This window comes from Sus scrofa, chromosome 7 (genome assembly GCF_054392235.1).
Source record: "Sus scrofa isolate SSC_HxYL_T2T_F1_AM1 chromosome 7, Sscrofa_HxYL_maternal_Yorkshire_Landrace_v2.0, whole genome shotgun sequence".
In the NCBI taxonomy this organism is placed as follows: Eukaryota; Metazoa; Chordata; class Mammalia; order Artiodactyla; family Suidae; genus Sus; species Sus scrofa.
In genome coordinates this window covers 25,327,989-25,351,096 of record NC_139389.1, presented here as the reverse complement: position 1 = coordinate 25,351,096, position 23,108 = coordinate 25,327,989, and the positions used below count along the sequence as shown (strand labels likewise).

General features: G+C 37.1%; 2 protein-coding genes across 2 annotated transcripts; both read left to right on the top strand.

Annotated features, from left to right (window-relative positions):
• Positions 1-8,395: 8,395 nt before the first annotated feature.
• On the top strand, positions 8,396-9,340 carry LOC110258999 (olfactory receptor 2B2-like). The gene has a single exon (XM_084970373.1). The coding sequence runs from the start codon at positions 8,396-8,398 to the stop codon at positions 9,338-9,340; it is 945 nt and encodes a 314-aa protein (XP_084826499.1).
• A 9,704-nt stretch (positions 9,341-19,044) lies between these two features.
• LOC110258935 (olfactory receptor 14J1-like) lies at positions 19,045-20,158 on the top strand. The gene has a single exon (XM_021082220.2). The coding sequence runs from the start codon at positions 19,193-19,195 to the stop codon at positions 20,156-20,158; it is 966 nt and encodes a 321-aa protein (XP_020937879.2). The 5' UTR covers positions 19,045-19,192.
• Positions 20,159-23,108: the final 2,950 nt, after the last annotated feature.

Below are 23,108 nucleotides of genomic sequence, written 5' to 3'. Positions count from 1 at the left end.
GGTGAGTCTGGATTAGTAATGCTCAATAACTTGGAGCGAGAAAAGCCAGATCAAATTTGGAAGTGCTGCTTTTTTTGTTTGTTTTTGTCTTTGTTTTTTTATAGCTGCACCTACAGCATATGGAAGTTCCTAGGCCAGGGATCAAATCCAAGGCACAGCTGTGACCTACTCCATAGCTGTAGCAACACTGGATCCTTAACCCACCATTCCACACCAGGAACTCCTGGAAGCATTGGTTTTCTTCCTAGTGCACCTGGCTATAATCTTGGACAAGTTAGTTGATTTTTCTAAGTTTTAGTATTGTTGTTAGGTAAATATGAATTATTAAAATGTATTCCCCTAATTTATATAGTGACTATCAAATTAATATATATCTTCTGTTTATTACATAGCTATATAATAAATCGTAGGGGGAGAATGAAGGGAGACTACAGGGGAAACGAAAAAAATCATACTTCAGGAGTTGCCATCATGGCGCAGCGGTTAACAAATCCGACTAGAAACCATGAAGTTTTGGGTTTGATCCCTGGCCTTGCTCAGTGGGTTAAGGATCCCCCGTTGCTGTGGCTCTGGTGTAGGCTGGCGGCTACAGCTCCAATTAGACCCCTAGCCTGGGAACCTTCATATGCCAAGGGAGTGGCCCTAGAAAAGGCAAAAAGACAAAAAAAAAAAAAAAGAAGAAGAAAAGAAAAAAATCATACTTCAGAAAGATTACTTTTGCAACTATACATAGTTGTCCTATTTTTCTCATAATAGTAAGCATAGTAAAGGGTGATTTTACCTATCAAATAATCTGTATTATAAAAATCATCTTGGCAACCATTAAGGTCTTAGTGAAATTGATTTGGTTTCCTCTGAGATGACTCTCCCAACTGACATGCCTGCAGTTTGTATTTTGTTAGAAGCATTTTCCTGATTGTTTTGTAGGCTGTCTCACCCTTTAGTCCCTCTGGTTCTTCTCTCCTGGACATGATGGTGGCAGCAGCTGTTAATTATGCTGAATCTCAGATGCTTAAATAGAAGGATGGGACAAAATCGTACTATCAGGAAAAATCAGGGGAGAGCTCCCTGTGGATCTACGAAGTCTGTGGATAGCCATAAATTGGTGTTAGTTTCTTAAAATTGACCCTTCACTAGGCCAGAGAGAGCTTGGTTGAAGCCCTACAGAACTGAGAAGAAACGCAAGCAGAAACCAGTGTGTGCACATTGTGTTTAAGCCACAGGTCAGTCTTCCATAACTCCCCCTCTCTGTCATATGCTAAACAATGGATGAATTACAGCCCCGTATCTGGTAAATGCAGAAGGGATTTGGGGAGGGGAGGATAGTAAAAATCAAAGGTCACCTAGTTTTGTCACTGGTTGTTTCTTAAGGTGGGATGAAGGAAGCATTCAAGGATAGAACTATGAAGTTTTTTTTTTTTTTTAATTTAAAAAGTTTGATTCCACTGCTGCATGTAATTTGTTTGCGAGAAGAACAATGAAATTATGAAAAGTATACTGACCTAGGATTCAAAGTCCTGTATTATTCACTTCTTAACTACTGAATTTTCTAGATTTATATACTTGGGCAAGTCCTGTGACTTCTTGGTGTCCAAGTTTTCTCTCTTCTCAGATTAAAAAAAAATCATTTTTGCTTTAGAGGATTATTATGAGAACAAAACAAATATGCATGGGAGGATGATTATATATGAGTACAAAAGCAAATATAGTTAAATATGTTTATGAAAATTTGTTATAAATATTCTGGTGTTTCTAAATCCTTGGTGTATTTTATTTTATTATGAGGAAAGCTATGGAAAAATACAAATTTATTATCAGTGCTATTTACCTTTGGAAATATTTTATTTTATTATTTTATTTTTTTGGTTTTTAGGACTGCACCTGTGGCATATGGAAGTTCTCAAGCTAGGTGGTCTAATCAGAGCCACAGCTGCCAGCCTACACCACAGCCACAACAACGCAGGATCCGAGCTGCATCTGTGACCTACACCATAGCTCACGGCAACACCAGATCCTTAATACACTGAGCAAGGCCAGGGATCAAACCCACATCTTCATGGATCCTAGTCAGGTCCATTAACTTCTGAGCCAGGAGGGGAACTCCTTGGAAATCTTGTATTTTAATTTAAATATTTTTAGGTGTGCCTTTTTTATTTTTTAAATTTTTTAAATTTTATTTTTTAATGATTTTTATGTTTTCCATTATAGTTGGTTTACAATGTTCTGTCAATTTCTACTGTAGAGCAGTGACGAAGTCACACATATATACACACATTCATTTTCTCACATCATCCTCCATCATGTTCCATCATAAGTGACTAGATATAGTTCCCTGTGCTATACAGCAGGATCTCATTGCTTATCCATTCCAAAGGCAATAGTTTGCATCTATTAACCCCAGACTCCCAGTCCATCCCACTCCCTCCCCCTTGGCAACCACATGTCCATGAGTTTCTTTTAGGTTCATTAGTGCCGTATAATAGATTCTAGATATAAGTGATATCACATGGTATTTGTCTTTCTCTTTCCTACTTACTTCACTCAGTATGAGTGTCTCTAGTTCCATCCATGTTGCTGCAGGTGTGCCTTTTTTTTTTTTTAACCCCTTCTCTGGATTGAAACCACATTATGATGTTTGTGGGTAATAAAAATATAGATTTTCTATAGAAACCAATTGAACTCTGAAAAGTCTTATCACTCAAACAAATCAAAGATTATTTAAATCTATAACAATTTAGAAATCCAATAGGCAGAGAGCATGGCATTGAAATTACAGCAAAGATCAGCAACATGGACGGAACAAATACCAATGATATCACTTATACCTAGAATCTAATATATGACACAAATGAACATTTCCACAGAAAAGAAACACATGGACTTGGGGAACAGACTTGTGGTTGCCAAGGGGGAGGGAAGGGAGTGGGATGGACTGGGAGTCTGGGGTGAACAGATGCAAACTATTGCATTTGGAATGGATAAGCAATGAGATCCTGCTCTATAGCAGTGGGAACTGTATCTAGTCACTTGAGGGATGGAGCATTATGGAAGACAATGTGAGAAAAAGAATGTGTGTGTGTGTGTGCGCGCACGTGCGTGCGTGTGTGTGTGTGAGACTGGGTCACTTTGCTGTACTGTAGAAAATTGACAGGACACTGTAAACCAACTATAATGGAAAAAAATCGTGTAAAGAAAGAAATTATAGCAATGATCCTCAGACACTAACATTAAGGAGAAATATCTAAAGTGAATCAGAGGTAGACCACCTACATATTGTTTCTATTTTGTCTTAGCATGTTATAGTAGAATCATACTTACAAAGTTAAGACTGTATCAGGATGTAAACATCTAAAATAAAAGTCCCCATGTTTCTTTAAGCTACCCACCCATTCAGGTGTTTCTTTCCTGATGCCTTTTCATTCCTTTGCATGTCCCATTTGCTTCAGAAGCACAAATTCTTCTGTCTTCCCAGCTCTATTTTCTCATCTGCTGGGGAACTCATCAGCATTTTCTTTAACTTCCTATTTAGACAAATTAAGCTCTACTAATCCCATAATTTTCATATACAACCAGAAAGGCAAGAACTCCCCACAGCCCTTTCCAGGTCAATAAACAATTACTGGATTTGGTCTCACCCTTTTAGTATTTGCATCCTTTTTTTTCTTTTTCTTTCTTTTTCTCTCTATTTCCGCATATTCATAAGACAAATTTAACACATTTAATCATTTACAAAATGCAAGAAAGAACATTACTATCTTTACGTATTTATCTCTTTTTCTTCTCATTCCCTTTTTTCCTTATTTTTTCCCCCTCAGCTCTACTTTCAGAGTTTATTTATTGCTGTCATTATCATCACTCCTTTTGTCACTGTTTTTATGTAACTTCAATGTCTAGGAATGCTATCATGTATTCTGAAAACCAGTAAAACATGCTACATATTTATCTTTAATAACTTTTCTGCTCCTCTGGAGTAAGTATGTGATAATGGAATAATAATAACTTTACTGTTCCCAGGGAGTAAGTATATATTTTCTTCATAACAGTCCCAAGCTTATCTCAGAAATTTAATAATGTTCTGGGTCCTTTTAGAGAGATGTAATGGGAAAAAAAAGGACTGGGAAAATCTCATGGCAGTAATCTTTGAAAGTCAGGAGAAAATTTTCAGTTTTCTTTAGATTTATAAAACTGTTATCTGAGTGCAGGGTACTCAGTAATAATGAGATCCTGAGTCTTTAGTAAGAAAGCAATTCAGATTTCTACAGTTGTTTCTTTTATGATTGTAATTGGATAAGGAATTTCTTGCATGCTCAATGAGGGCCATCCTTCTGTAAGGTAATCCTGCAACACAGGAGTGATTTCTTCTTTAACCAAAATAGATTAGGCAAAATTGGGTTAAGGAATTATGTATAAAGATAAAGTTATTTCTCAAAGTTGAATCAGAATATTATTTTTTATTTCTGTAATAACCCTCTAATCAATTGACAGTGACATCTGTCCATTTCTTTGGGAATAAAATATAATACAAAACATAATCACATTCCACAGCTCTATTTCTAAAGCCTCAATACCGTAGGATAAAATATGGGAAAAGAAAAGAAATTGGATAAGACCTATTTTATTTTATTCTTTTTTTTTTAAATGGCCACACCCATGGCACATGGAAGTTTCTAGGCCAGGAATTGAATCTGAACCAAAGCTGCGACCTACGCCACAGTTGTGGCAATGCCAAATCCTTTAACTCACTGCACCAAGCTGGGGATCAAACCCCCACCTCCACAGCAACCCGAGCCACCGCAGTTGGATTCTTAACCCACTGTGCCACATCAGGGACTCCTGCATAACATCAATTTTAAATGAAGAGTGTTATTTTAGATATAAGAAATAATAGGATTTATAAAAGGGGACGACGTCACAAGAAAATAACTTCATTTTCCACAGAAGAGCACAGGCACTTGGAAATTTCCAGAAACCTTCTTAGGTGATTTTACCATGTAAGTGGATCTACTAATATTTCAACTACTGGTTATTTTTCTCTTAATACAATATGTTATTTTGTATAGCTTTTTTCTTTTTCCAATTGTCTTGCAAGCAGTATGGAGCTTATATGCAAGTATTCTGACTCTTATTCTATAGGTGAACGAAGCTAGTCACAAGTGTATGTAGTGACCTTCAAAAATCCATTGATTTCTGGGGAGTTCCCATCGTGGCTCAGCAGAAACGAATCTGACTAGCATCCATGAGGACACAGATTCCATCCCTGGCCTTGCTCAGTGGGTTAAGGATCCAGTGTGGCTCTGGCTGTGGTGGCCAGTAGCTCCCGCTCTGATTCGACCCCTATCCTGGGAGCCTCCATACGCTGTGGGTGCGGCCCTAAAAAGACAAAAGAAAAAAATCCATTGATTTCGGTAAGTAAATACATCTATTTATTGGTTGATTATTTATGTCATTTTGAGAATTAGTAGTAAAACTCTCAAAATGTTTGCATTATGAGTAAAGGAGGGCATATTTAAACTCTGCCTTGGTTTTTGGGCTTGGAATGGAAACGTGAATAATGTATCTAGTTCCTGTTGTGATGAAATATCAAGAAACAGATTGAGGTCATAAAAGAAATAACAAAATCAAGATGCTGACATAATCTAACATATGAGAATACCAAAGGGAAGAGTTTCACAGTTGTTGGTTTCAACTGAATTGAAATCAATTAAAGTGTAGGAAATACTTATCATGTTTAAGTCTACAAGTCCTGTGTTTACTCTTTAGGAGTATATAATCAGGAGTTCCCTTTGTGGCTCAGTGGTTAACCAACCCGACTAGGATCCGTGAGGATGCAGCTTCAATCCTTGGCTTTTCTCAGTGGGTTAAGGATCTGGCATTGCTGTGAGCTGTGGTGTAGGCTGCAGAGGCAGCTCAGATCCCTCTTGCTATGGCTGTGGCGTAGGCTGGCAGCTATAGCTCCAATTCAACCCCTAGCCTGGGAACCTCCATATGCCACGAGTGCGGCCCTAAAATAGCAAAAAAGAAAAAAAAAAAAAAGAGGGGAGAGTATATAATCAATCTGGTCAGGGAAACAGGATAGGTACAGAAACAGAAACACATTTTATACATAATTATGATAAACTATGGAGTGTATTGTAAGAAAATTACAGATAAAGAGCTTGGGAGGATTAGTTAAGGAGGGAGGAATACTTAAGAACACTTTAGTACTCGAAATAGTCCTTACAGGATGGAGAGCAACAATGGAGTTTTGGATCAGCATAAATATAAGGAAGCGGGGGAAAAGTCTGGCGATGTTGCAGTGGTTTGAGCCATTATTATAGGAGGCAGTGAATCTAAGTTTGCATTTTAATATAATGTCTTACAGCACAGTGATCCACTGCAGAATTTTGAGCTGAGATGTGCATAATCAGCTTTGAACTAATAGAAGACTGTTCTCCAGGCATGCTAGAATGCTGTGAAGATGAGAAAGCAATTGCAAGTGGGGAGACTAGCTTGAAAGCTAGAGACCATGGAGCATTGAACTGTTTTCTTTGTGTCTGTTATAATATTTTTGTGTAGATGTAGATGTAATGGATACATACAAGAGACAATGTTAAAGAAAAATGGGTCTAATTTGACAACTAGGACAGCACATAGGCAATTGTAATTCGAAGATAATTGTTAGGTTCTGCATATCAAAAATTGTATTTTTAAAACTAAAGCAAAGAAATGAGAAGTGTGGGATGGAGCTCCATTTTAGATTTAATGATTCTGAGGTTTGATGCTGTGAAGCAAGGACTTCTCCCTATCATTTCTCGTTGTGATTCACTTTCTCCACACTAGTTCCACAACTCAATGACACCAACATAAACAACAGACCTGGCCAACTAAATCCACTAATTCCACTAAGTTAGGAGCACAAGAAGGATATAATGTAAGGTCAACTAAGAGAATCAAAAAAATAAGTACTCGGAGGTTCCTTGGTTGTTTTCCTTGCAGTCACTTCATGTTTATTATCCCTCGGTTCCTATTAATTGTCTCCTTACCACAAATACCATTATATACCACATATAGATACACAAGAATAAGAACTAGCCAATATTTTAGAAAATTCCTAATCTGTGAAATAATTACTAACAGTTAATGAATTATTAGCCTATGAACATAACTGAGTTTTATGTATACGATTTACATTAAATCATTTAGTCCTATGAGCTGGGTATAATTAGGCTCATTTTAAAGAAGAGAAGATTGAAGCTTAAAAGATTAAATGACATTTCCAAAGTACCCAACTAGTGAAAGGAATGAGTGGGATTTGAAAGAAGAAGGCAAATGCCTTTATAAAATAACTCAAAATACAAGACAAATTTGCTATAATGTGGGAGTCAAACCTAAAGAAATGTTGGATTTTAAAGAATGAAAAATTAATCATTGGGGTTATCCTTCAAAAATTTTATAATAAAGGAATTGTGTGATTTGGATGGGGGAAGAGCAGCTTAGAGGCATCTCAGATGGTAGAAATATAATTAATGAGTAAGAAAACAGAACAAGGAAGGGAAAGAGAGGGGAAAATGTCTAAATTTATACATGCTAGTGATTATCATTAGGGATTCAAAATATTATGTACAGCATCAAATTTCAAGGAGCCAAATATTTGAAACTCTTTCTGGTGATTTCTCTCAGAGGTTAAAAGTACATAAAACTTATGTATCTATCTCTAGAGTAGCATTTCACAGCAAGCAGGGTTTTGAGGCTTGTTTTGTGTGTATGTTACTGTGTTTGAATTTTTTGTCTCTTTCCCCCAATTTAAGGTTTTCTTAATAGACCAACACTAATGCTTGGGGCTTCTGACACACCATCTTTCACTGTGCAAAACTGATGAAGTGCTCCAGTTCCCATGATGTTTCTGACCAGGGTCAATTTGACAAAGATGAAGATGCCAAGATGTCTTGGCTCTCCCTCAACTGCTGATCCACCTGCCTTCTTCATGCTGTCCTTTGTTCAACCTTGTTTGGGAAGCTCTGCCTTCTCCCAATCTGTTTTAATCTACACTCGATTGTTTCCATTATATAGTCATGACAAATAAAGTTGATGGTATTTCAATTGAAACTTCTGAGAAAGGAAGACATCAAAATCCAAAGGAATAATATCAGGAGACATTCATGAAGTAAGGATAACTTTTCAACTACATTGCTGGTATTCTTTTTATTCTTTTCTTAATAATATTTCAATATTACATTGATAATGTTGGCTCAATTATACCATAATTGCGATATAGATGCAGATGATAGCAAAAGTGAGAGGTTCATCTTAGCATCTCTGGTCCTTAATTCTCTGTGGCTTCCTTTTACCATCAATACCCATCCCTAGAAGAGAGTATTTAGAGGTCTCAGCTGGAATTTCACCTGTCAGTGCCGATATGCGGATCAACAATCAGAGCTCACTAGATGACTTTATCTTACTGGGGTTCTCTGATCGCCCCTGGCTGGAGACACCATTCTTTGTCATCTTTCTGGTGGCTTACATCTTTGCCCTACTTGGAAATATCTCCATTATCCTGGTTTCCCACCTGGATCCCCAGCTTGACAGTCCAATGTACTTTTTTGTCTCTAATCTATCCCTTCTGGATCTCTGCTATACCAGCAGCACTGTCCCACAGATGCTAGTCAACCTTCGGGGACCAGAAAAGACCATTAGCTATGGTGGTTGTGTTGCCCAACTCTACATTTTCTTGGCCTTGGGTTCTGCTGAATGTATACTTCTAGCCATCATGGCCTTTGACCGTTATGCTGCTATTTACAAGCCCCTTCACTACCCAGTCATCATGAACCAGAGACACTGTATCCACGTGGCCACTGGGACCTGGATTAGCGGCTTTGCTAACTCCCTTGTGCAGTCCACTTTCACAGTGTTGACCCCACGATGTGGACAGAGGGTGATAGACCATTTCTTCTGTGAAGTTCCTGCTCTTTTGAAATTAGCTTGTACTGATACTCATGTGAATGAGGCAGAGCTCAATGTGCTAGGGGCTTTGCTACTTCTGGTGCCCCTCACCCTCATCCTGGGCACTTATGTGTGCATTGCTCGGGCAGTCATGAGAATCCGCTCTGCTGAAAGTCGCTGGAAAGCCTTTAATACCTGTGCTTCCCATTTGCTGGTGGTGTCCCTCTTCTACTTTACAGCCATCAGTATGTATGTCCAGCCTCCCTCTAGCTATTCCCATGACAGGGGGAAGATCATGGCTCTCTTCTATGGAATCGTCACACCTACACTCAATCCATTTATCTACACACTGAGGAACAAGGATGTGAAAGCTGCCCTTAGAAGGGCACTGACTAAGGAATTTTGGGTCAGGACAAGGTGAGCTCTGAAGAGAAGGCCCAAGAAATAAGGATAGATATGTTTGCCTTTCAGAGAAGCTGTCAGACATGAGAGAAAAGTGTATCAAGTGTTATAAAGTTCTCAAGTGGAGCATGACCAAGAAAGAAACAATCAGTTCTTAGTGATCTCCAGACAGCACTTAGCCTTTTTATTTCCTTACCCATTTTTGAGACTGTTTTACAATATTGCATCTTATCTTAAAGTTTACATTTTCTAAACTTTGTAAATATCTTTTCTCTAGCTAGTAAACCAGTTTCCCCTCCTGAAACCAAGTTAACAAGTAGATATGGTTAGGGAAAAAAGCCTTTTGGGGGAAACCATTTATTATCTTTGAATATAGTTTCTTTGTCACCAAATAGAGATCTTACCACTTGCCTTAATTCAAAGATATATGGGGAATTCCCCTTGTGGCTCAGCAGTAATGAACCTGACTAGTACCTGTGGGGATGCGGTTCGATCGTTATCAATGAGTTGAGGATCTGGCGTTGCCCTGAGCTGCGGCATAGGTTGCAGATGCTGCTCAGATCCCTCGTTGCTGTGGCTGTGGTATAAGCCGGCAGCTGCAGTTCTGATTCGACCCCTAGCTTGGGAACTTCCATATGCCGTGGGTGTGGCTCTTTAAAAAAAAAAAAGGCAGAAAATTCAAAGATGTATGAAATTGCCTCTCTTATAGAACATTGAATTTAATATTTAATATTGTAGCTGTGTCCCATAAAGCAAATCTAAATAATAAAATTTTAATTATAAAGTCATATAGCTGTAAATCATTTTCTATTTGATGATTTATAAAATTATGAACAAAGCACTTATTCTGAGGCATCAGTACAATTTCTGCTAGTCTCTCCTTTATAATACACATCTTCAAGCTTTCTTTATAAAATTATTCTTTCTAAAGTGCAGTCTCTCCGTGAATACATTTAATCATTTTTACTTATTTCAGTTCTTTAGTTGTTTCAAAGCAATGAATCACAGTCCCCTAATAAGACATGGTCTAAGGTCTTGATAAACACAAATTTTATGAAAATCCATCAGTGTGTTTCATCAGGTTCCTAATTTTGAAGAATAAATACACTGGATGATATGAATTCTGGGATATGAATTAAATTGGTAAATGGTTGGGAACATTAACAAACTATACGAGTTCAACACTGCCAAAAATCATGTAAATTTGGAATTGAAAATACTGAAGATAGGATATAATATAAAATATGCATAAAATCTCCCCCCAAAATAAAATATTCTAGTAAATTGGGATCACTCCATGTAATGGAATATTTCATATGAATTTCTCTTTTCTCTGTGTGTGTCATCATGAATCCTGGTGTTTTCCTACTCAACATACTATTTTTCTTTGACAGCACTGGTTTACCCCACCCATATGAGGTGTCCACCCTTCGGATGGGTCTTATTTGAACACCTTATCAAGTGCATTGACTTTTAATATAAGTCCTTCCCAAACCCATGTAATATTCATATTTGTAATTTTGCAGATTTATCTGTCATGCTTTGGACATGATAAATGTTCAATAAATATACCCAACATAATTGGATCTAGAGCTGCTTCTATTTTTTTCCCAAGGACTCTCTTTTTTTTCCATGCAACTCTTTCTTCCTTCTGGAAAGAACACTGCAAAAATCTACTTCCTGTCAATTAAGTACAGTGAGCGCTTCCACTTTTTTTGGCCCAGTTGGGAGACAGATGAAGCTAGAATATGAAGAAACAGCTTTTATAAAAATGAAGAGTCCTAGTTACCTTAGACTCCTGATTTCCTCAATTCTACTGTAATCTCGAAAATGATACTAAACAAAATATTTTGATCACAGTGTTTCTCACAATTCATGATTCATTTTTCCATAGGACCTCACATCAATATGGTATAATATATTTAATATATGTATTAGTAAAAGTGTTTACAGTATTCATTTATTCATTCTATTAAAGCAATGTACTTCTCAGAGATTGTAGGTTGAACTTCTCAGAGGGCATTTGAAGTTACTAAATAAAAATGCTACATCTTAGGTTTGTTAGTTTTGTTTAAAGGTCTAGGTGAAATTTAAATAAATGAACATCGAAGCTACTATTTTGTATTGGAATAAACATGGATATATTATGTTGTGGAAGCTGCATAGGTTTTCGAACAAAAACATGGGTCGGCAAAGACGTTTAGTGCTGACACAGGAGGTTGCTCCACATGTGTCTTCAGAACCCTAGGGGTGTGTTTTGATTTGCCGTCACTAGTACAGATATGTAAGTTTACATGGTCCTGAATGGGAACACAGGCCTTTTACCTAACTGTGATCTTTAGCGCAGATATCAGTTTTAAGCATTTTTCACATTTATATATAGATAATAAAATTTCTTACATTTGGGATTTTATGCATGCTCTACTTAGGCAAGGGAACATAGACTTTGCTACAGTAAAAAAAATCACTCCCAAATCCCAATTGTTTTACAGAGCAAAAACCCAAGATTTAAACAAAAAAAATTCTGAATTTTAAATTTTGAAATGCCATTAATATTTTTACATGAATGATGCCTGATATTTTAGAAGTTTATAAATTTAGATACCTAATTAAATGAATTATAGTTCATGTACTGTCAAGCAGGCAGATCAGTATAGTGCAATGTTGAAAACATGATTTATGAAGAAATTTTTTAATATTCTTGAGAGAATTACTAAAACAAAATTTGTTAAATGTTATATTAGTAAATTGTATAATATCAGTAAGTCATTAAATAGGCGTTTCGTGATATGAGAAAAAAAAGAGAAAGAAAAAGAAAAAAGAAAAGATATGTAAGCTGCTTTTGTTTGCGTTACCCTTTACATCAATAGCCATGTTTACAAACATAAACCAGCATATGATTTTATGACTTAGAAGTATAAAATTTAAAACCCTAAATTTCTTTCTAAAGTCACAGCTTGATTGGTGAGAGTGTTATGTGTTTAAGAAAGAGCACAAACCAGTGAGCAAGCCAAAGCCATATTTCATACATTCATTAAATTTGTACAAAAAGATGGTGTACTTAATGTAAACTTCTCCACTAAAACTCTATTACTCTTTTTATTATAAATACTTTGATTTTTTTCATAAAGAAGATCCAGGGAAAATTTGGGGTTAACAACTCCATTGGACCATAGGATTACTGCCTTAGGACCGCTCTCTTGTGACTGTAATTCTATAAGAATCGATCTTATTGGTTACTTTAATTTTCTAGATTAAGGAGTAGCAGACGAAAAAAGAAAACTGTTAAATGAGTTCTAGTACTTTAATCCTGGATAATGGGAATGAAAAGTAGCATTCAGTGGGAATGGAGTTAGATATTTCTTCTCAATCACACATCAGTAGGCTCTAAATCAACAAATCCTTGAAAGTAGAAGGTGAATGAAATATCAGGTCTTGAATTCTTCACTCATCTATGGTCTGACATGTCCTCAGACCATAATGAAGTTAAACTAGAAATCAGCAACTGAAAAATAACAAAATATCCAAGCATTTGAAAATTAAATATTCCTCTACTCCATGGATCAAATAGAAAACCACAAAGGAAATTAGATAATATTTGGAAGTAAGTGAAAGTAAAAATGCCATTTATCAAAATTTGTGGGATGCTGCTAAAGCAGAGCTTAAAGGGCAATGCATATTATTAAATGCTCATGTTAAAAAAGAAAAAAGGTCTCAAATCAATAGTATAAAATTCCACCTTAAATAAAAACTAAAAGAGAAAAACAAAATCAACCTAAGTTAAGTAGAAGCCAGGAAATAATAAAGAAGAGAGTAGAAATCCATGAAACTAAAAATAGAAAATATTAGAGAAAATTCATTTAAACCAAAATCTGATTCTTGGAGTTCCCAAGTGGCTCAAAGGATTAAGAATCTGGTGTTGTCACTGCTGCAGCTCTGGTTACAGCTGTGGCTCAGGTCCGATCCCTGGACTGGGAACTTCTGCATGCTGTGGGCATGGCCAAAAAAAAAAAAAAAAAAATCTGATTCATGGAATAGATCAATAAAATTGCTGAAATTTGGAGTTCACGTCGTGGTGCAGTGGTTAACGAATCCAACTAGGAACCATGAGGTTGCGGGTTCGGTCCCTGCCCTTGCTCAGTGGGTTAATGATCTGGCGTTGCCGTGAGCTGTGGTGTAGGTTGCAGACGCGGCTCGGATCCCACGTTGCTGTGGCTCTGGCGTAGGCCGGTGGCTACAGCTCCGATTGGACCCCTAGCCTGGGAACCTCCATATGCCGCAGGAGCGGCCCAAGAAATAGCAACAACAACAACAACAACAACAACAACAACAAAATAGACAAAAGACAAAAAAAAATAAAATAAAAAATAAAAAAAATAAAATTGCTGAAATTTCATCATGACTAACAAAGAAAATAGGAGAGAGAATATTCAATTTATTGGTATCAGGGATGAGAGGACATCAATAGAGACTGAACGCTCAAAGGGTAATAATGGAATATTATGAACATTGTATGCAAGTATATTCTACAACTTAAAAACCAAAAACTAAAGTACCTCATTTTTGATAAAATAGATAAGCTGAATAGTCATATAATCATTAAGGCAATCAAATTTGTAGTTGAAAACTTTCTAAAATGAAATCTCTAAGCCCAGATGGCAAATTCTACCAAACATTTAAGGAAGAAATAACAGTAGTTCTACAAATTTTCTTCTAGAAAACAGAGAAGAGGAGGGTGGTTGTGTTTTAACCAGAGACCACAAGAGAGAGCAGAGTGCAGAGTGATGAGATCTGGGGCACACATCTTTACTAGGGTCCATGGGTAGAGTGGTTTGGGGTTCCCAGCGTAAGACCAGATCAATTACATCAAACTAAAAGAGTGGGAATTTGGTAAGTTCTACACAGGTTTTATCTAAGGGGCACACAGGGGAAGGCCCAGGGGGGCAGAGGAGAAATTGTTGATCAGTAGGGCTGTTGGAGAAGTCAAACTGGGAAGATACATTTGCTTATGACTCGGAGGGCTGCTATCTTTGTGGGGGTACTTGCATGAGGGGTTAGTGTCATTTTAAGGTCCCTGCTGGCCCCACTTGGCTGAACAAAATAAACACCAAGGAACCAATACTACAAAGAAACTTAGCTAAACTCTCTGCAGACTTCTAATTTAATAATTCACGATTTTCCAAGGAAAATCAAAAACATTATTGATATCGGGGGAAAAATAGTAATGACTCAGTTACATTTTATCATTTATCTTTGTAGACTATGGAAAGATATCAAAGATAACATGAGAATTAAACTGTTAATGGAAAATCTTTCCATCTGAGCCATCTAAGTGATTTCAGACCAGCTAATGGTATCAGTTGGATTATAAATAAAAAAAAGTTTGGGACTTTCTGCTAGCTTCAGGAAGCCACAGAAGAACATCTTCATGGCATGCCATCAAGAGCTGGAATCTTAAAGTTGTAGAACATGAGTCAGAAATTGAAAATATAGATAGAAAATAAAGAGAAGGGAGAGTTCCCATTGTGGCTCAATGGAAGTGAATCTGACTGGTATCCACGAGGATGCTGGTTCGATACCTGGCCTCACTCAGTGGGTTAAAGGATCCAGCATTGCCATGAGCTGTGGTGTAGGTCTCAGACACGGCTCAGATCCCAGGTTGCTGTGGCTGTGGTGTAGGCCACCAACTGTAGCTCCAATTTGCCCCCTAGCCTGGGAACTTCCATATGCCCCAGGTGTGGCCTTAAAAAAGAAAAAAGGAAAAAGAAAGTCAAGAGAAGAATTTTGCAAAATACTGCAATTCTATTTTTCGCTGAATTCTGAAAGGTCTACATAAAATTGTTGATCAGAATCTTGCTTTAATGAAAATGCTTTCTTATACTGGTTATTTTTTCTCTAAGAACAGGGTTTGAAAATTATTTTGAGAAAACTTTGTGTGAATATAGTTACTAACCACTATTTCTAGTTTGATTACAGGTACATAAATCATAATTTTAAATTGATTCATATAACACAACCATTTAAAATTACATATTAAAATTTCTCTTTAGATCTTTTCTTTGACCCTGTGTTATTTAAAAGTGAGTTGTTTAATCGCCACATATTTTGGGATTTTCCACTTATCTTTCTGTTATTTTTTTCCAGTTTTCACTGATATAAGTGACATATAACATTGTATTCAACCTGATTGTTTTGGGGGAGCCGGTCCTGCGGCATTGGAAATTCCCTGACCAGGGATTGAACCTGAGCCACAGCCATGACAACATTGAATCCTTAATTGCTAGGGCACCAGGGAACTCCCCTGATGATTAGATATAACGTATACATTGCAAAATGATGTCCACAATAAGTTAACATTCATCACCACACAGTTATAATTTTTTTCTTGTGATAAATTTTATGATCTACTCTCTTAGCAACCTTCAAATATATAATACTGTATTGTTAACTTTAGTCACTGAACCATACATTACATTCCCAGAACTTATGACTGGCAATTTGTACCTTTTGCCCACTTTCACCCATTTCGCCCACTCCCCGAAGCACCTCTGTCAACTACCAATCTGTTCTCTGTATACTAAGAGGTTTATTATTATTATTATTATTCCATATGTAAGTGAGATCATACAGTATTTAATCTAACTTATTTCACTAAGGAACCATTTGTTGTTGTTTTTCACCTTTTGAGGGCTGAAACCGTGGCATATGGAGGTTCCCAGGCTGGGGGTTGGATCGCAGCTGTAGCTGCTAGCCTATGCCACAGACACAGCAACGCCAGATCTAAGCTGCATCTGTAACCTACACCACAACTCACAGCAATGCTGGATCCTTAACCCACTGAGCGAGGCCAGGAATCGAGCCTGCGTCCTCATGGATACTAGTCAGATTCATTTCCGCTGAGCCACGAGGGGAACTCCAAGACAACCATTTTAATATTTTGCAACTATAGGCCCTTTCTGAGCTTTTGTAATTTAAGTGAATGATATCTAATCACTTTTGTCTCCAAACACACCCAATTGTTTACAGTCTTCCTGAAGCATTCGGTTCTGAAATGATTAATTCAATTTTGGTCAGATAAGGGAAGTAGGTATTATTTTACAGGTTTTTTGACTGTTGTTTTGGTGGTCATTGCATGCTTTTCATGTGTATTGATTAAATGTATCCATTCTCCAAAAAAACACACACACTTCTCCAATCTTATGTAATTTTATTTATGAAATACATTCATTATTCTATTTGAACTATACATAGTTTTTTTTTTGTTTTAATTATCTCACTACTTTTAAATGTTGAAATCTTTGGATTCTCTCTTAACCAGCATGAAGAAAGTTGATTCTAGTTTCTTTTGGTTATACCCTACCACCTTTATCCAAAGCTTTAATCAAACTCTCTCTTAGGTAACAATTTTAAAAACTATGCTAAAGTAGAAAATTCTCTCCTTAAAACTGAGCCTCAGAATATCTTTTTTTGGTCACTCCTATGCTGTCTTCCTTATTCTTATAATAGCCTTGTAAAAGCAAGTGTAATATGTATTACAATAGTTGTGCAGCACTGTATTAGTCCCTGGGAATCAAAACTGAGTTTGCAACTTTTGAAATTCAATTTCTTAACCTTAAAAAATGTGAAAATATTTTATTAAACATAATCAAAAAGGAACTTACAGCTATTTTTAAATAGTTTCCAAAAAGAATATAATTTACATTGAATTTTGGACATTTAGGAATAGATGAAAGATTAAAATTTTTTAAAATTTATTTCATAATTAAAAAGGTAGGTCACATGTTAAATGTTCATAGCACAATAAAAAATGCCTTTCCCATAAACCATAAGTATTTGAAAATGGAATACATGTATCTTTGGATGAAAATTACCTATCTATGGGATTGTTAAAATGGCGACTAGATAATCAAGTTCAGAGTTATTTTAGAAAAGACCCAGTGTTTGGATGAAGTTTAGACTCAGTGGCCTCTAAGTCTTGTTTTAACCCTAAGATCCTTTGATTCTGTAATTTTGCATGCATTTATATAAATAATTAGTAAACATTCTCTTTTTTACATGAAGTCCATACAACCATGCATAACTGTATTGGTGACTGATAAATCTGAAATTGATTATTCTTACTAGAGAAACTGTAAGTCTGAACTCCTACAGAATAAATTTTACAAAATATATATTTTTCTTTCCCTAGGATGCAGACTCTACAATTCAGTTAGACCCAGATGATAATTAACTACTTTCCACTGAGGCAATTCTTGAGGGAGAGATCTATCAAGTCCCATTCTTGAACGCCTAGTGTTTACCTGAAACACCAACCACGCTGAACAGATTTGTTCCCAGGTGCCAGGGCAGCACTGGCTTTACTTCAGGTGTCATGGGCTTAGTGGGAAGATCACTGTTCAGTCTTGGCTGAATGCATCTCAGTCCTTTCCTTACATGAAAACTGCAAAGATCGAGCCACTAGCTCAATCCTAGAATAAAATATTCAATTTTAGGATTAAATGATATTGGTTCCTAGTAAGATCAACTCTGGTGAGTGAAACTTCTCCACATTTTATGAAATTTGCAGCTGTGCTCCATAGTTTGTTTCACATGTTATTAGTTTTTTTTTTTTTTTTGAATCATGTTTATCATGTATCTGTATCTGTTAGTCCTCCCATATGCCTCTAACAAGTCCACAAATGACCTTGATGATGGTAAATTAATACTTCTCTTGTATTTTAAATTTCCTTTCTTAAATAAATGAATCTATTATACTCTTTTTTTCCCTTTTAAAACAGGGTTCCACTGGTTCTATGACATCACTCCCAGGGGTTTTCTCTTTCCTCTGTGATTATTCTTTCCATCTCTTTGATTGGATCTTCTTCTGCACATTTGTTGAAACTTGATGGTATCTAAAAGCCTGTCCTCACACTTCTTTTCTGTCCTTCCTTTTTAACTAAAAATATTCTTATGGATTTCCCTCATAGCTTAGCAGGTTAAGGACCAGGCAATGTCACTGCTGTGGCTCTGGTTACATCTGTGGCATGGGTTTGATCCCTGGCCCGGGAACTTCTGCATGTCATGGGTACGGAAAAAAAAAAAAAATCTTTTAAGTGTTATTTAAAAGGAGCCAAGTTAACTGATTTTCTACATGGTTTGCATACTCTTACAGAACTGCTGATGTTTCAAGCACTGCCATAGTCTCCTGAGTTCCAAATCCTCAAATCTAACTTTATGATTGGCAAACCTCAGTCTGGGATTCTCCCATCAAAACACATCTCTTCTCCCAGCCATCTCCCTGTCACCATTATCTGTTTCAAAGAATAGCATGACTTCTCTTTTATTTGCACATTCATCAACCATCAAGACTTTATCAGTTCATTATTTCTCCAGAAAATTCTCACAACTTTTTTCAACCTATGTGAAGATGTTAACCACATTTAGGAGTTTTATTTTTGAATAATGGCTAAAGATTTCTTTGAATTAAATACTACCTAATTACCATGAAGATAATTTTTATTACTCAATGAATTTATTACATTTATAATTGTACAATGATCATCTCAATCCAATTTTATAGTATTTCCATCCACCCACCCCCCAGCCTGTCTCCTTTGGAAACTGTAAGTTTTTCAAAGTCTGTGAGTCAGTATCTGTTCTGCAGAGGAGTTCACTATGTCCTTTTTTCAGATTCCACATGTAAGTGATAGCATTTGATGTTGGTGTCTCATTATCTGACTGACTACCATGAAGATAAATTTATCTTGATTTCAGTAGCTCTACTCTGAGTACACTTAGTTATTTGAGTCACAGATATATTAATTATCATATATTTTTTCCACTCTTCTTTGGCTTCCTAAACAGAGTCACACTTGCTATCTTCAGAGTGACCATGGCCAACCTGACCTCGATGAGTGGATTCCTCCTCATGGGGTTTTCTGATGACCATAAGCTTCAGATTTTACATGCACTGCTGTTTTTGGTGATATATCTATTGGCCTTGACAGGCAACCTCCTCATTATCACCATCACTACCTTGGACCATCACCTCCATTCCCCCATGTATTACTTCTTGAAGCACCTCTCTCTTCTGGACCTCTGTTTCATCTCTGTCACAGTCCCCCAGTCCATTGCAAATTCACTTATGAACAATGGCTACATTTCTCTCGGTCAATGCATTCTTCAGGTTTTCTTCTTCATAGCTCTGGCCTCATCAGAAGTGGCCATCCTCACAGTGATGTCTTATGACCGGTACGTAGCCATCTGTCAACCACTGCAATATGAAACCATTATGGACCCCTGGGCCTGTAGGCAAGCCGTGATAGCTGTGTGGGTTACTGGGGATCTCTCTGGGCTGACACACACAGCAATTAACTTCTCTGTCCCTCTCTGCGGGGACAGAGTCATTCACCAATTCTTCTGTGATGTTCCTCAGATGCTGAAACTAGCTTGTTCTTATGAATTCATTAATGAAATTGCAGTGGCTGCATTCACGACCTCGACAGCCTTTTTCTGTTTGATCTCTATTCTGCTTTCCTACACGCGTATCTTCTCCGCAGTGCTGCGGATCCCATCAGCCCAGGGCCGGACCAAGGTCTTTTCTACCTGCCTACCACACCTACTTGTAGTCACTTTCTTTCTCTCAGCTGCGGGCTTTGAGTTTCTAAGGCCACCTTCTGATTCTCAATCAGCTATGGACTTCATGTTCTCCATATTCTATACTGTGGTACCTCCGACCCTCAATCCCGTTATCTATAGTTTACGGAATAAAGCCATGAAGGCAGCGCTGAGGAAGGTACTGTCGAAAGAAGAATTTGCTCAGAGAAAGAAGTACTTTAAAGCCATTTTTCAACTCTGAAGGACCATACGAGAAAAGCATTGTTATTATGGTTCATATTGTAAGAGGAACAAATCTGACTCCTTCCCAGACCAGAACTCCCTTCCAACCTTTCTATTCTTTATATTCTCCTCGAAATACAATTCTTCAAAATTTAAGATGTTATGCTTCTGAGGACATTGGCCTTGTTCCCATCAGTTCAATTGTATTTTTAGGCATATTTTGAGAATTTTTCTGAACTAAAAGGGAAAAGGCAATTAGTTTGGGATTTGACAATTATAACTTAAAGTTGGCTTTTAACAAATCGACTCCAGACTGCTGTCAAGTGATCTGATTGTGTTTACGAGATAGTATATCACGGTGTATGTATGTGATTTCCAGTTCACCTCCAAGTTTCCTATGTGCATTAAGTACCCATATTATTTTTTCCTTGCTGTTATGTATTATAATAGTTTTCCCCACAGCAGTTTATTCAGTCTCTAATAAATGTCCACATTTTTTCTTTTAGCTCTACATACAATTCTTCTAGCTATGCCATATCATCCCACTTCTATCAATTGAGACACTAAATTTAGGAGAGATTAATTTTCTTGAGATTTCTCAAATAAAAAGTAGTAAATATATGGAGTTCCCATTGTGGCTCAGTGGTTAAATCACCCAACTAACATCCATGAGGATGTCAGTTCGATCCCCGGCCTTGTTAGTGGGTTAAGGATCCGGCGTTGCCATGAGCTGTGGTGTAAGTCATAGACATGGCTCAGATCTGGCATTGCTGTGGCTGTGGCATAGGCCTGCAGCTGTAGCTCTGATTCAATCCCTAGCTTGGGAAACTCCATATGCCCCAGATGTGGCCCTAAAAAGATAAAAGACAAAAAAAAAAAAAAAGTAGTAGTATGTGATTCAAACTCACATTTGTCTGATTCTAAACTCACCTCTTTGCCTCTATTCATTGCAAATGCTTTGTTTCCCAAAGTGAGTATGTGTGTACATGTATCATCTATTAAAAATAAGCATATTCCATTATTATTCACTAATGAAGTAGTCAGAAGACATCTGCTTTTCCATAACTGGAGATGTTTGTTCATTCATTTCCTTTTCTGATCTGTAGAAGAGTTTGATGAGATAGTTTTTACAGAGTTAGGCGGGAATGCCTCCTGGATGTGTGAAACAAAACAAAAGTGAGCAAAATAGGAAAAGCACAAACCTATAAGAGTAACAGATCTTATAGATCTGAAGCTCTGACGCATTTGGGAGTAATGTAACTTTTTCCAGGAAGGACTCCTAAGTCACGAGAGGACTATATTCTACTACTCTTCCCTCAATTTTGAAGTAAACCAAAGTAATGTAATAACAATGGAAATGAGCAATTGCTGAGTAATGGGGGGCATTATTTAAATAGATATTTGGGATTAATGGTTCTGTCTATATCTACATGTGCATACACCTGAGGAGATTTTTTTGCTTGTTTTTAAAGGTCATGCATTTCTTCTCTTCCCATATGAAGCTGGAATTGATGATAAAACTCCTATTTGTACCATATGTCGCAGTCCCAAGGTTTGGTCAACAACTATTTCTCTTTCTCTATATGCACATTTAAAAAATATGTGTTATTTGAAGAGGTTGCATATTATTTATAAAAAATTCCAAATGGAGATGAAGAAAATTTAAAACTAGATAAAAAAATCCATTGAATTGATGTTTATGAATGTGCTTCCAGATTTAACTTATGTATATGCGTGTGTGGATACTATTTTGTGTTGCAATGTCATGGTACATAATGACCAATAAACTCTTTTGTTATGGCATAATGTCATAAACATGTTTCTAAATCAATAGGTAAAATCATTTTAATGGCTGTATTCTATGTTTAACTCACCCCCTATTTAAAATGTTTCTCTTGGAGATTAGACCTCTAGCCTGGGGACCTCCATATGCCCTGGGTGTGGCCCTCAAAAGACAAAAGACTGGGAAAAAAAAAAAGAAAGAAAGAAAACAGGAGTTCCTTTGTGGTGCAGTGGGTTATGATACAGCATCGTCCCTTCAGCGGCTTGGGTTGCTGTAGCTGCTGGCCTACTCCACAGCCACAGCAACACCAGATCTGAGCTGTGTCTATGACCTACGCCACAGCTCATGGCAATGCAGGATCCTTAACCCCCTGAGCAAGGCCAGAGATCGACCCGCATCCTCATGGATACGAGTCGGGTTCATTAACTGCTGAGCCACAATGGGAACTCCTATTGCTATTATTTCAAACAGTACTTTGATGGATATCTTCATTCATGCGCATATTTGTACAGATATATGATTAAATCTTAGGGAACATGTCCAGTAGTAGAATTACCTCTTCTTTATCCTCTCATTTCCTACATGTGTTCAATATATCATTGAATCTCCTTTGGTGGCCATTGGTCTTTGTCTCCTCTAAAACACAAAAACTTCCATGAAATGCATTAATACTAAAATGCTATTACATGGAGTGTTTTTCTCTCACAGAGAAAATTTTAAAATTCTCAAGGGACAGAGAAATGGTCCTAAACAAAGATAATTAACATTGTGTAATTTCAAAGTTCCCGTCATGGCTCAGCGGTAATGAACTCGACTAGTATCCATGAAGACAAGGGTCTGATCCCTGGCCTCGTTCAGTGGGTTAAGGATCCGGCGTTGCCATGAGCTATGGTGTGGCTCGCAGACACAGCTCAGATCCCACCTTGCTGTGACTGTGGTGTAGGCTGGCAGTTGTGGCTCTGATTCGACCCCAGTCTGAGAATTTCCATATGCCTCAGGTGCGGCCCTAAAAAAGACAAAAATAAACCCAAAAAACAAACAAACAAAAAACCATTGTGTAATTTCTTATTTGAGTGAGACCATTTTGAGCTAGAAGGCAAACCTCACCAGTACTCTCAGATCAACAAAATGCACTGTTTGTAAAGAATGTCCCCATTCAACCAAGATAAGCCACCCAAGAGAATGC

Bases quoted from the DNA above. Each gene is read 5' to 3' on its own strand.
- LOC110258999 (XM_084970373.1), top strand. From the start codon at position 8,396: ATGCGGATCAACAATCAGAGCTCACTAGATGACTTTATCTTACTGGGG.
- LOC110258935 (XM_021082220.2), top strand. From the start codon at position 19,193: ATGGCCAACCTGACCTCGATGAGTGGATTCCTCCTCATGGGGTTTTCT.